The sequence below is a fragment of the Anabrus simplex genome, chromosome 9, assembly GCF_040414725.1.
Source record: "Anabrus simplex isolate iqAnaSimp1 chromosome 9, ASM4041472v1, whole genome shotgun sequence".
In the NCBI taxonomy this organism is placed as follows: domain Eukaryota; kingdom Metazoa; phylum Arthropoda; class Insecta; order Orthoptera; family Tettigoniidae; genus Anabrus; species Anabrus simplex.
Genome location: NC_090273.1, coordinates 140,045,902 through 140,060,473, shown reverse-complemented (window position 1 = coordinate 140,060,473; position 14,572 = coordinate 140,045,902). Strand labels below are relative to the sequence as shown.

Below are 14,572 nucleotides of genomic sequence, written 5' to 3'. Positions count from 1 at the left end.
CATCGTGGAACTGTGAGCAGCGCATGCCGCAACCATTGCGTATCTTTTCCACACTTTCGTGCATTCCCTTTCTTAATGCGATATTCCTATTCTTCGCAGGATTGGGACCCCACCGGGCGAGTTCGCTGTGCGGTTAGGGGCGCGCAGCTGTGAGCTTGCACCCGAGATATAGTGGGTTCGAATCCCACTGTCGGCAGCCCTGAAGGTGGTTTTCCCATGGTTTCCCATTTTCACACCAGGCAAATGCTGAGGCTATTGCTTAAGGCCATGGCAGCTTCCTTCCCACTCCTATCCCTTTTCTGTCTGATCGTCGCCATAAGACCTATCTGTCGGTGCGACGTAAAACAAATTGTAAACAAACAAAAAAGATTGAGACCCTTTTTCTTCTATACTTACTGTTATGCGAGGCTGTTGTGATCATTCACCACTTGTTAGTGGTTGTTGAGTTAATCAACTTGGGGAGTGTGATAACGGAGTGGATAAGTCGGGGAGTGTGATAACGGAGTGGATAAGTCACTTCCTCCTTACCAGAGTGGTCACGGTTGGAATCCCAACCAATGCAGGTGGGTTTTTCGGAATAAAGTTATGCCCCTCTGGCTCATTGCGCATAAAACTGTGGGTCCCCTGGCTGTGATCACGATCTTAAATCACAAGCTTGCTTTTGCCTTGTTTTAGTTAATCGAGTTGTTTTTAAAGTTTGAGGACTGCCACTAATTTCCGTTTTTTCTTTTCTTTGCAGCCATGGAGAGCGAGGCGGACCGCTCAAGCGGCTCGACCACGGTGAGCCCATACTCGGGCCCTATAACTGCGTGCAGTCCATACTTCCTGGATTCTGCACTGCCTAGCGATTCGGACCACAACTACGACCACCACAGCTCGGAAGAAGAGTTGGAGGTAATAAACAGTCCCAGCAATTGCGCAGCAGCCGCGTCCGCTGCGGCAGCTGCAGCATCTGCGGCCGTACCCAAGATGACGGCGGCGTGCAGTAGCGTGACGGCCGTGCTGCCTGAGAAACGCAAATGGTCGGCGGTGGAAGCGGTCGTCCAAGTGGGCAGCGCCGCGGTGCTCATAGCGGATGGTCACCACAGCTCAGGGGCCAGTAGTTCGGATGAAGAGGTACAGGGACTGCTCGCTGCGATGAACACGCCTGTACAATTCAGATCGTCTCCGCCCCTGGACGCGCATAAGCCTGGTCGCTCTCTATCGCCGCCCCCCAAGCTGTTCCACTACGGCGGCGCTGGCATCGCTGGTGGACATCCCGCAGAAGCGTCCCCCCGCAAGAGACACAGACACACGCCACGACCACATCACATTCAGAGGCCATGCCTTGACTTCGAGAAAATGCAGCAGGTAAGAACATTTGGCAGTTGGCAATCCCTTGTACGCGTAACTTAGAGTAATTTTTCAGCTGTAATCTTCGTGTGCTATTACCAATTCCGATGCTGCCGAGGAGGCTTACAATGTGTTATTTCAGAACTACTATACAACATCTTTGGACAATAAACCATATAATCCCTATCATCTGCTCTGGAGATTGTCGCATTTTCGAGTCTCCTACTGTAACGAATCATATTCCAAACCTTTCCGCAGTGTTCATATTGTGTGAGGGCATATGACGCTGTTAATAGTGATTCGTCCATTGCATGGGGATGTTAAGTCCTGAGCACACCCCTTAGTGTTATTCGACAGGAGTTGGTTATGTGCCGACACCGTGTTTCACCCTCTCCGACCTCAGTATCATCTCACACCTAAACGCGTATGTGGGGTTGTTTTTGTCCTCAGCCCATAGACTGGTTTGATGCAGCACTCGATGCCACCCTATCCTGTACTAACCTTTTCATTTCTGCGTGATTACTACATCCGACATCTGCTCCAACTGCTTATCATATTCATACCTTGGTTTACCCTTATTGTTCTTACAGTCTTCACTTCCCTCAAAAATAACTGAAAAAGTTCGAGTCTCTTAAGAGGTGTCCTGTCCTTTCTTCTCATCAAATTTAGCAAAATCAGTCTCTTCTCACCAATTCGATTCAGCATCTCTTCATTCGTGATTCGATCTACCCATCTCGCCTTCAGCATTTTTCTGCAACACATTTCAAAAGCTTTTGTTTTCTTTCTTTCTTTCTTTCTTTCTGAGGTGGTTATCGTCCATGGTTTCACTTCGGCATGGATGCCAATTAGAAAGACCTGCTCCAGGCAAGCTGAACATCTCCTCCAACACTTCTGACTCAAATCTATTTGGTAATTTAATTGAATGAATAACCCGCCTTGAAATCCAAGTGGTTTATTCTCAAGTGAATGCTGGGCTACACGTTGAGGAAGGGCCCCCCCAAAACGATACAGGGACGTTGTAGAGTTTAATATAAAGGCGTGTCAAATAGACTTCAGCAACCGTGAGCATGAGGCGCATGTTTGGCCGATGTGGCGACGTATTTTCCTTGAGGAGCCAGGACGTCTTGAATAGTTGTGACGAAGGCATGAAAACGTGAAAATCAGAACGAGCTTGGATAGATTTGGTCTGCCATCATTGCTGCAGAGCTTGTGGTTCTAGAATTGTTCTCTTCAGGTATATAGGAACCTTTAATCGCCAACCTTGATTCACTCGGAAGACGACGTACTCGTCAGCGAGTGAATACCTGGAACGATTTTTTTCTGATGCAAGTTTTCATTTTTAAATCATTTTGTACACCAGAGTCTATCCAGAATATTGTAAGTAGGAGAATGTTTCGGAATAACTTAAGACGGTTATATTTGCTCCATTCATGAATTCTTTCCGCTCTTCAATGGAAGTTAATGCAAAATATTCTGGTGTATGTCTTTTTCCTGGATGCTAAAACATCCGACATTCTTACAATGCCACTGCAGCCAAATATCCCGAAAGGTGGCCATGTACGGCAAATAATCACAAAAGGAGAAAGCAATACGCAGGGCTACTTTTGGCAGTTTTGAATGCTCCGAATTCATCCTCATAATTTGATCAACAGACGTTACTGCGCATCAAATAAAAGAATGACATTCTCCGATGCAAGAAGAAAGTTAAGCAGTCGCCTCATGAGTAGAGGTGTCTGGTTTTCGTACTCCATAACATTTGAAGATACTTGAAAATGGGTGTAGTAGACATAACACCTCATCTGAAGCGGATGTTCTAACTTACGCAATACATGGATACAGTAAGTGGTAATTTCTTGAGGGCTGGTTGTTGTGGCCTGCCTACCACCTGCTGGTTGTGTTTAGTAATTATATGCTAATGTATCATGTTTATAGCGTCATTGATTGCTATGCAGTGTCAGGCAGAAGCCCAAGGCTGTGCTCCGCTGTACACTACGTGGTTATACCGGGACTGGTGTTGGAAAACAACAGCCTGAGGCGTAGGTGTCGTCGTTACACATTCACTGCACACAATGACTCATAAAGCCTTTCGCAGTTCGCTCGTGCAAGAAGAATAGTATTATATTGTATACAAGAGACAGCTAGTAGAAGAAACTGGAGCGCTGTATGCAGTACAGTAGATAGTTTGACCGATTTTGAGCACGCTAAGCGAGGTTCACAATTACTGTATTACCGGTATACGAAGTTCAACTTCAAGGCCCTTAGCCTCGAACGAAATCAGCTGTCATGGACTCCCAAGATTATATGAAATAGTTATTTAAGCCATAAGGGAGGTAAGGAGTGCTTGCCAGCCGTGGACAGTTATACTGGCGATGACGAGGGATGGCAAGAGTTCGAGACTAGTCTGTTCTTTAGTCGCGAATTGCATATTTTTTTCCACTTTCGCATTCCAAGTAATAAAAATGAAATTTAAAATAATTACCTTGAATTCACATCGGTTAATAAGTAGTTTGTTGCCTAGAAACTATTTGTTCAAGTAAGAAATGACTAAAGTGTTCTGCCAAACTAAATTCTGGTGGCTGTAACGAATTTACAAGTAATATATCCCCGTTCTATTCACTACACCCCCCCCCCCAATTTACAGTACTTGTTAGTGTATATAACATGGACATAATGATTTGCTGGAACCTGTGGAAATCATCTTGTTCTTCGCAGTCGTAACAGATCTGATTCTTTTTTTCTTTTAATGTATTGCTTACAAAGAACTCCCGTTAACACTGCACAATTAACAAAATAAAACATGCTCATCTGTTGTAAACACGTCTTTTCCACATTCAGTAGCTGATATCAAAACCAACTTTGCTGTGGTTTCACTTTTGGCATTTTTCTTGCACAGAACTAAAGCATGCACTTCGGACGATAATTATGTTAAGAAGCGGAATGGTAACTGTTGTTTCCATTTCCTTCCCATTTCCATTCGTGCTTCGCCTTTGAGGCACACGGGGGTGAATGGACTGGCTGTGGGGTAGGGTGCTGAAGTTGGTGCTTGTGACACGTTAGGAAACACTTTCTCCTAATCATTCAGAGTTCTATATTTTTTTTACATACTTCTCTTATACACAAGACTTAGTTATAAATTATTACCCCCTGAGGGTGGGGGATGCAGACGAAGAATTCACCCATGGTATTCCCTGCCTGTCGTAAGAGGCGACTAAAAGGGGCGACCAAGGGATGATCAAATTAGAACCATGAAACTATTTGTGTTTAGTACCACTATCGGAGAACACCATGGGTCGCTTTTACTTACGCGTAGTACCACTATGTTCGGTTCCAAATAGATTTGTGATTAGTAGCAAACGAGAGCGCGACGGCTTTTACAGTACCTGTGATTAGTAGCACTCTATGAGCGACACCGTGGGATAACGGAACCCATGGTTGTGGCTATATGATGAACACCACGTGATAGTAAGAGTCCCTGTGGTTAGTACACTTATGTGATGAACACCATAGGTTTGCGTTGCCTGTAAATGGTGCCGCAATGTACGGTCTGTAATACATGTGCGAATTTCATTACCTGTGAGTAGTACCATAATCTGTGGAATACCGCGAAGTTTACGCTCCTCTTGATTAGTACCGCAACATGACATATACCATGGTTCTACTTTTCTAGCGATAAGTACCATTGTGAGGGGCCGCGGACTTGGATTTTGGACCCCTTTCGACTACAAGTATCGTACACAATTTGCATTATAATCTTTAGCGAGCCAGAAGGTGCACTTTTTCAAGCTTACAGAAATGTACGTACGATACGACCCGATGGGCGACACATCATTTATAACATGCCCTGGCTGCATAAGAAATGGCATTACTACCAATCACTTTCGTATTCCGATATTGGCTTAGTGTGGACCGCCTAAAACTTACGGCGTCCGGCCCAGTCTCTTCTTTTCATCCCGGATCTTCTAAATTCTATCGGTTATCATTCTTTGCTCTCGGACACTATCCTCTGTGGCTTATGTGTTAGGCCGCTTCTCTTGGAAATTTTAGCGGTTGTTGATTCCGTTTCTGAATTCTTTCCTGTTATGGATCAATTCTGCTGAGATTCCAATCTCTTCTGCGCCCTTCTAGACCTCCTCCACCTACTTCGTGGTTGCCTTTAACCCTGCGATGTATTCAGTGATCCTTTTGATCATTCGGGTTTTATCCATTCTCACCAGATGTCCATAGAGTTTTTACCTTCGTTTCCGCATTGTATCAGCGATCTCCTCAAAGTACTTGCGGAGGTTTTTACTTTTCCCGTCTGTAGTTTTCCGTGGTCATAAATTTTTTCTAGGATTTCCGTTTGTCTCGTTTTTCAGCTGCCCCTTCTTATTCAGTACGACACACTCCGAGCCGTGGTGCCCCCTTGCTTTACCACTTTAAGAAATATTATTGAAGAAATAGAAGCTCAAACCAATACGAGTCTGTTTGGTTACAAAATATATTGAATTATGTCGTATGGGAGAGTTGTATAACAACTAATTACGATGTTTGGTATTGCATTATAAAAGTATATATTTTATGAATAGAAAGTAGTTCATAAATTTTAAAGGGTTCCGTTTTTTGGCTCTGGTAATTAATATTTTTTTCCAGGTTTATTATTGCACAGTATACGCAGTTTGTCTTTTCAGCTCATAATGAAGTATTTGAAAACCCTTATTGTGGAGGGCAATATGTTGTTGGAATATTTTAATCTTGTTCGCCATTGAGTGAACTAAATTGCAGGTATAAAGTAATTATTAACTCATCGGTGGTGGTGGTGGTGGTGGTGGTGGTGGTGGTGGTGGTGGTGGTGTATAAGTACAGTTGAAGTAGATCGGGGGCGTGCTGCGACACAATTCAATTTTTCAGTAATTTGAAGAAGCTGGCGGACAGTTTTAATGAGCCCGTGTGCTGTGGTATAGAGTGACAAGAAGGGCGGGGAGGGAACCAGCCTTTCAATATTCACAGGCGCTGTGCTGCTAGCTTAATGAGACCCAAATGAGGCAGGTAGGTGGAGGGGAAACCTCACCTCACTTTTATGTGTATAAGAACTATAAATGGAAGCAAAAGTGTAAGCTCTATAGATCGTGCCATTTCTCTCCCTTCAGCAGGGGTGTTGGAAGTAGACGTGATGCATTCACGTGCAGAAGAAATACTCGATAACGTTCTCTTGTAAAGACTAGCTTTAATCACACTGCGTATAAGTTGAAATGTTTGAGGATGATTTTAGTTTCATAAAAGGGCTTTGATATAAAATACTAAAATATGGTGCTCCAGGACAGCGGCTCTCAAACTGTTTTCAGTTCACGCCGCCCTCGCTATATTCGCGCGACGCCGTAGATCAAATCATGTTTAATAATTAAATCTTGCTACTGCAATTTTCTTCTTCTTCGTTTTGCCTCATGACTGAGGCGTCGTGACTATCATAATATTCAGCCCTCTAGCCGATGAACCATACTCCGCCATTCTTCCCTATCTAAAGCTTTCAATGTGGTTACTCTGAGAGAACACTGTAGGGGGGCCGTTCACCATGTCAATCCATCGCGTTGGTATTCGTCCTCGTTGTCTGGTTCCCTGGACTTTGCCCTCAACAATCAGCTTTTGTAGACTACCATCTCGGCGCATTATATGTCCAAAGTAGCGTACAATTCGTTGAGAGACCTTACACGATAGACGAACTTTTATCTGAAGTTGGTTCAGGATTGATGTGTTCGTGCGATGAGCTGTCCAAGGAATCCTTAACATTTTCCTCCAGCACCACATTTCAAAGCTTTCTATCCGTTCACGATCACGTTTGAGGATGGTCCACGTCTCTGCGCCATACAAGAAGACTGAGAAGACTAGAGATTCAACGAGCTTCTTTTTTGTCTTAATGGTGATGTTATCTTTCCAGATCTTCCGCAGACGGATCATTGCTACCTTTGCTATTTCAATTCTGCGCTTTATTTCATCTTTGGAACCACCAGAATTGGATAGTAAGGAGCCTAGGTATACATACTGATGTACAACTTCACACCCTCCAATCTGTTTGATATGTGGACTGTTGTTGTTCTTACGATCAACAATCATGACTTTGGTTTTCTGTCGATTTAGGCGTAATCCAATTTCTAGGCTTGCTTCCTCTACTCTCTTGATCAGCTCTGTCAACTCCTCTTCAGATGATGCTATCAAGGTGGTGTCATCAGCAAATCTCAGATTGTTGATCTTGCATCCCCCAATGGAAAACCCTTTGTCCCAGCCTTCTAATGCAGTTCTCATTGCATATTCACCATAGATATTGAAAAGTAACGGTGACAGGATACATCCCTGGCGAACTCCAGCCCTTGTACGAAACTGCTGAGACTGTTTGTTTTGAATCTTCACAGTGGCTGTATTTTCCTTATACAAGGACTTGAGGAGATCAATTAAATGGAGTGGCAAACCCATGTCATCCAAAATTTTCCAAAGATGGTTCCATTTGACAGTATCAAAGGCCTTTTGGTAGTCAATAAAGCACAGATATACCGGAACATTGAATTCTCTAGCCTTTTCTATGATTTGTCTTAGGCTTAAGATTTGTTCTCGAGTACCTTTTCCTTTCATAAATCCAGTCTGGACTTCAGGAATTTGATACTGCAATTAGGTAAGTTTTTTTAAAATTTACAAGCCTAAGTTATTTAACCCTGCATAAATTGTTAGTAAACATACCTTGAACAATTGCAGCATTGAACTGGTTCAACGTTTCTTAAATTGTGGGCCGATAAGGCTGTCCATCACTGCCCCTTTTCTCAATCTTCGAATCAGACTTTATACAGCCATTATTTTCTTCTCTACATTGATTTTCACTCGATAGTTACTCTTTAATACAACGAACGCTACAACCCGGCTTCTCGCCGTCGCTCTTATTGTTCCCTCAATTCTCAGGATCGTGATCTCCGAGAAGTTGCCCGTCTCTTGCGGTCCTCGGTCAGACGTGCTGCACCAAAGATGTTCAACACAGACACAGTAATGTTGTCACCCACCGTATCGGCGGCTTAGATCTGAGACCTGCCTGTGTTATTACTGGCAGACTCACGGCATACCGCTTCGATACCAACCAGTCCTGGAAATATGAATGATCATTGAAGACTACTGGAACACCCGCGCATGCCTTACATCCGACGAGGACCTTCCATCAAAACAGTGCTGCCGTCTGAAGTGTACGGCCGATCAGACTAGGAGGATGAAAGGGATCCGCAGTGCGATTGTAATGAGGAAGAGTAGACCAATGAACATCCCGCTGTCCTATACATTCCTACCCTGGGAAGCCCTGTTGACATGTTCAGTCTAACTCCTGAGCTTGTTAACTGGCTACGAACTGTAAAAGTTGATTTGTAAATAAACTAGTTTTCTTTTAACTGTGTATTTGTGTAATGATGCTATACGATCAAATAAACAAATTGGAACCATGAACTAAATAGTTAGGGTGCAGCTTACTGTTTTGTGAACGAGTTGAAATGATGGCATTCGGTACAAATTGGCCAGAACACTGCCTGTCACTTCCCTTACTAAATGGAACTAACCTAGATTATTTGGAAAGTTCATATTGGACTGCGTTAATGAGCAAGAGAAGAAACATTTCATACTTCCAGACCATAGCACGGAACTCGATATATACAGTTCGGTGCTCATTCGTTTGTACAACAGTCCGCGCAGTTTTTGTACCTGGAAGAATATTAACGGGAAATGTTAATGGTTTAAATTTTATTCGCTCCGTTATTCGGGAAGTTGCCTTAATGTCAGAACCCATGAATTCGTAAATGCGGTTGGGGAATTCTGACCTAATAGTAGACGCTATAAGGAATATATATATATAAAGATCTGTTCGTGACCTTTCGAGATTCTTTAATGTATGTTCACACAGGTTTTTTAATACCTTGTCCTGCTCGTGGTAAGAAACCTGTGTCAAAGCATTAGATCTCACGGCATACTGTATCTGGTTAGGCATTCACGCCGAAGTTCATATTTTCACCTCTCGACATATTTAACGAAAACTTGCATTTCAGACTCAGCCATATAACTGTGTATTGTGGCCACCAGTTGATGAAAGCAATTGACCATGCGTTATTGCTTTCCTTTGTTGCGTCCTCAGTCCGAAGGCTGGTTGGATCCTCGACTGATCTTCTATTCGCTGTCTTCGTAGCCTAGGCGTCGCTGAGGTGTACTAGAAAAATGAGTGGTGAGGTAGTTTCCTCTTGCTTTCCCCACTGAACTTATTAGTCTGCCAAACTCGCTAAAATGCACAATTTGCGGACACCATGAGTGACACCTACACATCATTCAAAACTGATAAGGAATCGCGTTACTAACATTACTCATACCTCAGTTATTTACATAGTGGCAAAGCCGAGTATGATACTGAAACAGGTCAATGAAAGTAAGAAACTTGTTCTTTCCCCAACAAATCTGCCGACACGAGGCTGGCGTATTAAGCATCTTAAGACCTACCACGATCGAACCCGCGCAAACTTCGGCTCAGAACGCCGGCGTGTTTACCGTCTTAAGCCACTCTCTGGAGAGTTTCTCGGAATGTAAATAAAGAATATCGGGTGTATTCCAGAAAGAAAGAAAGAAAGAAAGAAAGAAAGAAAGAAAGGACTCGCCTCGAAACTCAATGGAATAGCTCATAAAACGTTGATTAGACCTGCAATGGTATACGGGGAAGAGACATGGCCGATCAGGACGTCTGAGCAGTAGCGGCGATTGTAGAGAAAATGGTACGTTTTGTTACGTTTTAGCCGGCTGAAACTAGAAATTACAGGAATATTAAAATAAGGAATTTGTACAAGCCCTGTTCTCTTATCAGCTAATTATTATCTTTATTTTCTTTAATTATTAACAAAATTCTTAGCGGAAATACGCAAAAATGTCGTTGGTCGCGACTAACCGATTTTTATAGCACCACAGAAAGTAGTGGCCACTTTGTATGTGGAGGGTAGTGTGTGTGTGTGTGTGTGTGTGTGTGTGTGTGTGTGTGTGTGTGTGTTTCTTTTACCAAGAACATGGACACTAAGTTATGATCCAAACTCTTGCCGCGCGCATTCGTCAGTCTGGCAGTCTCTTCAGTGTCTGTTAGTTTCTTCGCCTGTAGTCAAATACAAAATGATTTTTAATTGTATAACCTCGCCGTACTTCTGCTTAATTGTAATAATGTGTAATATTGTTCCTTAGGTGAAAGTTTTATTGGATAGTATTGAATTGAGTCTCAAACTATTATTACTGCAAATAAGTTGGTAAAGTGGTGAGCAGAAAAGCAGTCGCATATGTATGGAGACATTCCGAGACCGGATTGAAGTTATGTGCGAGGAGAGTGTTTGAAATGGAAGTGGATGAGTAGAAGTGGAGGAAGGTCAAAGAGACGGTAGACGGATTGTGTGAGCAGAGATGCGACGAAGGAGATTAACGGAAGATAACGTTTAGGACCGAGGAAAGTAGAAGAAACGCTGACCCTTTTCGAAGAGCCAAAAGCGGGGTAAAAGATGTTATGGAAAGTTTTACGGCGAATTCCTCAATTTTTGTGCATATTTGTTTTCGCATGGAGAGTGCTTCTGTACAGTTGTGAAAGCTGAACAAGAGACGAATAGGAAAAGGTTAAGAGTTAGTTGAAATGTAATAAGGGAGTTTTAGAGCGCATCAATCCCCGTATGACATTGGTTGGTATGATTATGAAGCTGAGACTAACGTACTTTGGCCACGTTGTGCGATCTGATGCATTGGAAAAAGCAATCGTGGTAGGAATGATCAGTGGTACATGAAGACCGGGTCGCCAGAGGACTCATTGGTTAGGCACCATTAAAATAGACACCACCCTCACCATGGAACAACTAAAGGAGGCAATGTGGAATAGGAGAGCTTGAAGAGCGCTAATTCATATAATCGCCAATGGTCGGATTTTTTAAATCAATTTGCTTTACGTTGCATCGACAAAGATAGGTCTTATGGCGACGATGGGATAGGAAAGGCCTAGGAGTGGGAAGGCAGCGGCCGTGGCCTTAATTCAGGTACACCGCAGCATTTTCCTGATGTGAAAATGGAAAACCATTTTCAGGGCTGCCGACAGTGGGGTTCAAACCCACTATCTCCCGGATGCAAGCTCACAGCTGTGCGGCCCTAACCGCACAGCCAACTCGCCAGGTATGATCGGATTCGACTGAACGGATGAAATCATGAGTTGAAATGTGGGTCTGTACGAGAATGTAGAGGATAAGTTAGACTGAAATGAAGATCAATCCCGAAGTCCTTAGAGAGGTAGGAAAAAACAACTCGGGAAAAGGGGGAAGAGAAACATCCCAGAGTATCTTTCTTCAAATATCTGCTTCTGAGAATGAACTGAAAGACTTCGCTAAGTTGAAAAGACTGAATCAAGCCTGACCTATGGCTGCAGCAACAAGGCTTATCCTTTAGAATAAGATGAGGGAATTGTCCGAAGTCTGGTTTAAGAAAAGAAAGGTTAAACGTCGCCAAATATTGCAGGGATCAATGCACTTCGTGAGGGCATCGTCTCCGTGCACCGAGCTGATTAGATAAGATTAGGTCTCGTAGAAACACTGGAACAGTTGCCAGTAGCAGTTCTTCAGTGGGAACGTGTGGGTGATCTCTTATTGAGAAAATGTATCAAGGCAGTTTCTTATCTCTGTTATTGCTGTAAGTTTACATACGTTCTCTGACCTTTCTAAGACCCTTCGTGATTGCGTTAAAAATGGCTTTTCAGGATTAATATTGTGTAATAGTAAATTTCACGGAATTCGCCAACCCTTTACGCAAACATAGCTGGAATTGTGTATTATAAATAGTTTTATTTCTATCGCTTAAGATATTTTAAATCTTAGAATAGTTCTTGTTTAAATTAAGGTGTTAGTTAAGAAATGGTTTGTCACCAGATTTTGTGACAGTCGTTCAGTTGTTAATATTGGAGATATGGTGCGTGGTTAAATAGTCCTTTTAATGCGTATATCATCCATTCTACTATGTAGACGCTGAACATTTATATTATGTACATAATTCCTGTTATCTTATTGGCCGACGTATCTCTCATTCATGAGGCTACACCGCGGGTAATTATTAGGGGGGGGGGGAGGGGAATGGTTTACATGAACGCAGGCATGTTAAATGGGGAAAACTATTAATGCAAACATTCCTATATAATAATATTCACAAACAGGAAAAAAAAAAAACAGAACGATAATAGAGCTTGTTTCTCAAATACATTTTTGAACGAGTCTTCATATGGAGTTTGCAATAATATTCACAAGCAAACAGAAAAATATAACTTTTCATAAATAAATATTGTGAAGGTACGTTTTATGTATGAAACTATCAAAAATAATCACAGGTTAAAAAAAAAAGTAGATCTTGCTTCATAAATACATTTTCTTATTGTCCTATTACTGTATTTAATGGTAAGAAATGTGAAAAGCTCCACCATGCCCGCTTTCTAATCCCATTTCTTGATATAAAATCATCTACCACCTTCTCCAGATTTAATGCCTTAGCAACCACCGAAGACTACAGAGAATTTTCTGTTGACGGGGAGGCAAAATGGCACTCGCCCCCCTAAGATTTGTTTTGGGGGGAAATAAAACGTCTCCCTCCCCCTCCCAAAGTTGGCGCCTCTGGCCTACTGTACGGTTTGGTGAGGAAAAATGAGGTTAAGGTGCTTAACCTGTTGTTGACGAGAAAGACAGAAAAAGAGCCCAGTAAGTGGGTAGTGTCCATCGGTGGGCGGTATGTGTACACCGCTCGGCTGCCTTGCTCGAATAGTCAGCGAAGGCTGGGCCGGGGATATTTAAAGTGTGTATACGAGTAATTAATGCTACTGATGCAGGGAGTGTGTGTGTGTGTGTGTGTGTGTGTGTGTGTGTGTTAGTCTTCGTCTCCAAACAACACACCGCACTACAAATCATAACAGAAACACGCACTGCCGGGCTGAGTGACTCAGTACGGTGGTATTTGAAGGTGCTCAAATACGTTAGTCTCGTATCGGTATATTCGGTAGATTTACTGGCACGTAAAAGAACTGCGGGAAAAAAATTCCCGCACATCGACGTCTCCGAAAACAGTCAGAAAGTAATTAGTGGGACGTAAAATTATTATTATTATTATTATTATTATTATTATTATTATTATTATTAGAAACACGCAATAGAGAATATTCTCTCCACATAGAGTTGGCTTCAGCAAAGACATCCAGAGGTAAAACTGGGCCAAATGCTCACCACGTGCCGATCCAAGGAAGAAATAAGCTAATGAGAGAATCAGATTGACTCCTGGGAAAGAACAACAGTCCCGGATTAGAAAAGTGCAGGTTATGAAGTATTAGTGCCAGTGGCCACATATCGGGATCGAAAGAAAACAGGATGTCAGTGAGGAAGGTAGAGCAAAAGATATTAAACATACCCGCCAACTTTCCCGATTTAAGCGGGCGATTCCCCAATTTTCGACAGTTTTTCTCGCCGCCCGATTTTTCTGTTATTTCTCCCGTTTTTAGGTTATTTTTTGGTGAGCTTCAAATATTTGTTTTTAAATCCCGCCATTTCAACTTTGTACGCCACTGGTCGGAAGTCCTTCACTCATTGGCCGCTTTCAAATGAAATATCGACGTTTATTAATACGAGAAATGCGTGCGAATGTGCGATATTTATTGAAACGTGTATATCCCGACGCGTATATGGATTGTCAATCTCTCGTTCTCGCATTCTATGTTCGTGTTTGTTCACATCAGTCTAGTCGATTCTAGAGACTAGTTGCTAGATTTGGAGTCTTTTTTAGTAATTTAGTGACAGAATTTCAAAGACAGCGACTAGAGATTTTAGTAGCCATTTTGAGACAGTTCTGGCGAATTTTTAATTTATTACTCTATAAAAATAGCATTCCGCTTCGCATAAATGCGCGGGCGCGTGATGCAATATATTAATCTATGCATTTGCTAACTAATGGCATCAAAGTGCATGAGTGATTCATACGTGTGGAGCATGGGTTCATACTATTTTCGGAAGGTTTCACAGAGTTGACAAAGTGGGGTCGGATACGATATGTGAAATTGAGGAGCCTGGCACAAGTGGAAGCAATTCAAAGACTCAGCTTAGGGTCCCTCGGTCGCCAACTCACGCTCCCGAGTTAAAAGCCCCTTGGGCCCCTTTTAGAATACCTTGGATGTTATTCTACCGTCCCCACCCGCAGGGGGACGTAAAGCTGAGAGATTCTT

General features: G+C 42.7%; 1 protein-coding gene across 3 annotated transcripts in view; it reads left to right on the top strand.

Annotated features, from left to right (window-relative positions):
• Nucleotides 1-14,572, top strand: part of Reph (Regulator of eph expression) — a 456,933-nt gene that overhangs the window by 234,888 nt on the left and 207,473 nt on the right. For all 3 annotated transcript variants that reach the window (XM_067153458.2, XM_067153459.2, XM_067153460.2), the window contains one exon: nucleotides 740-1,350. In XM_067153458.2, the coding sequence (XP_067009559.1) occupies nucleotides 740-1,350 (611 nt within the window). The remainder of the gene's footprint in view (nucleotides 1-739; nucleotides 1,351-14,572) is intronic.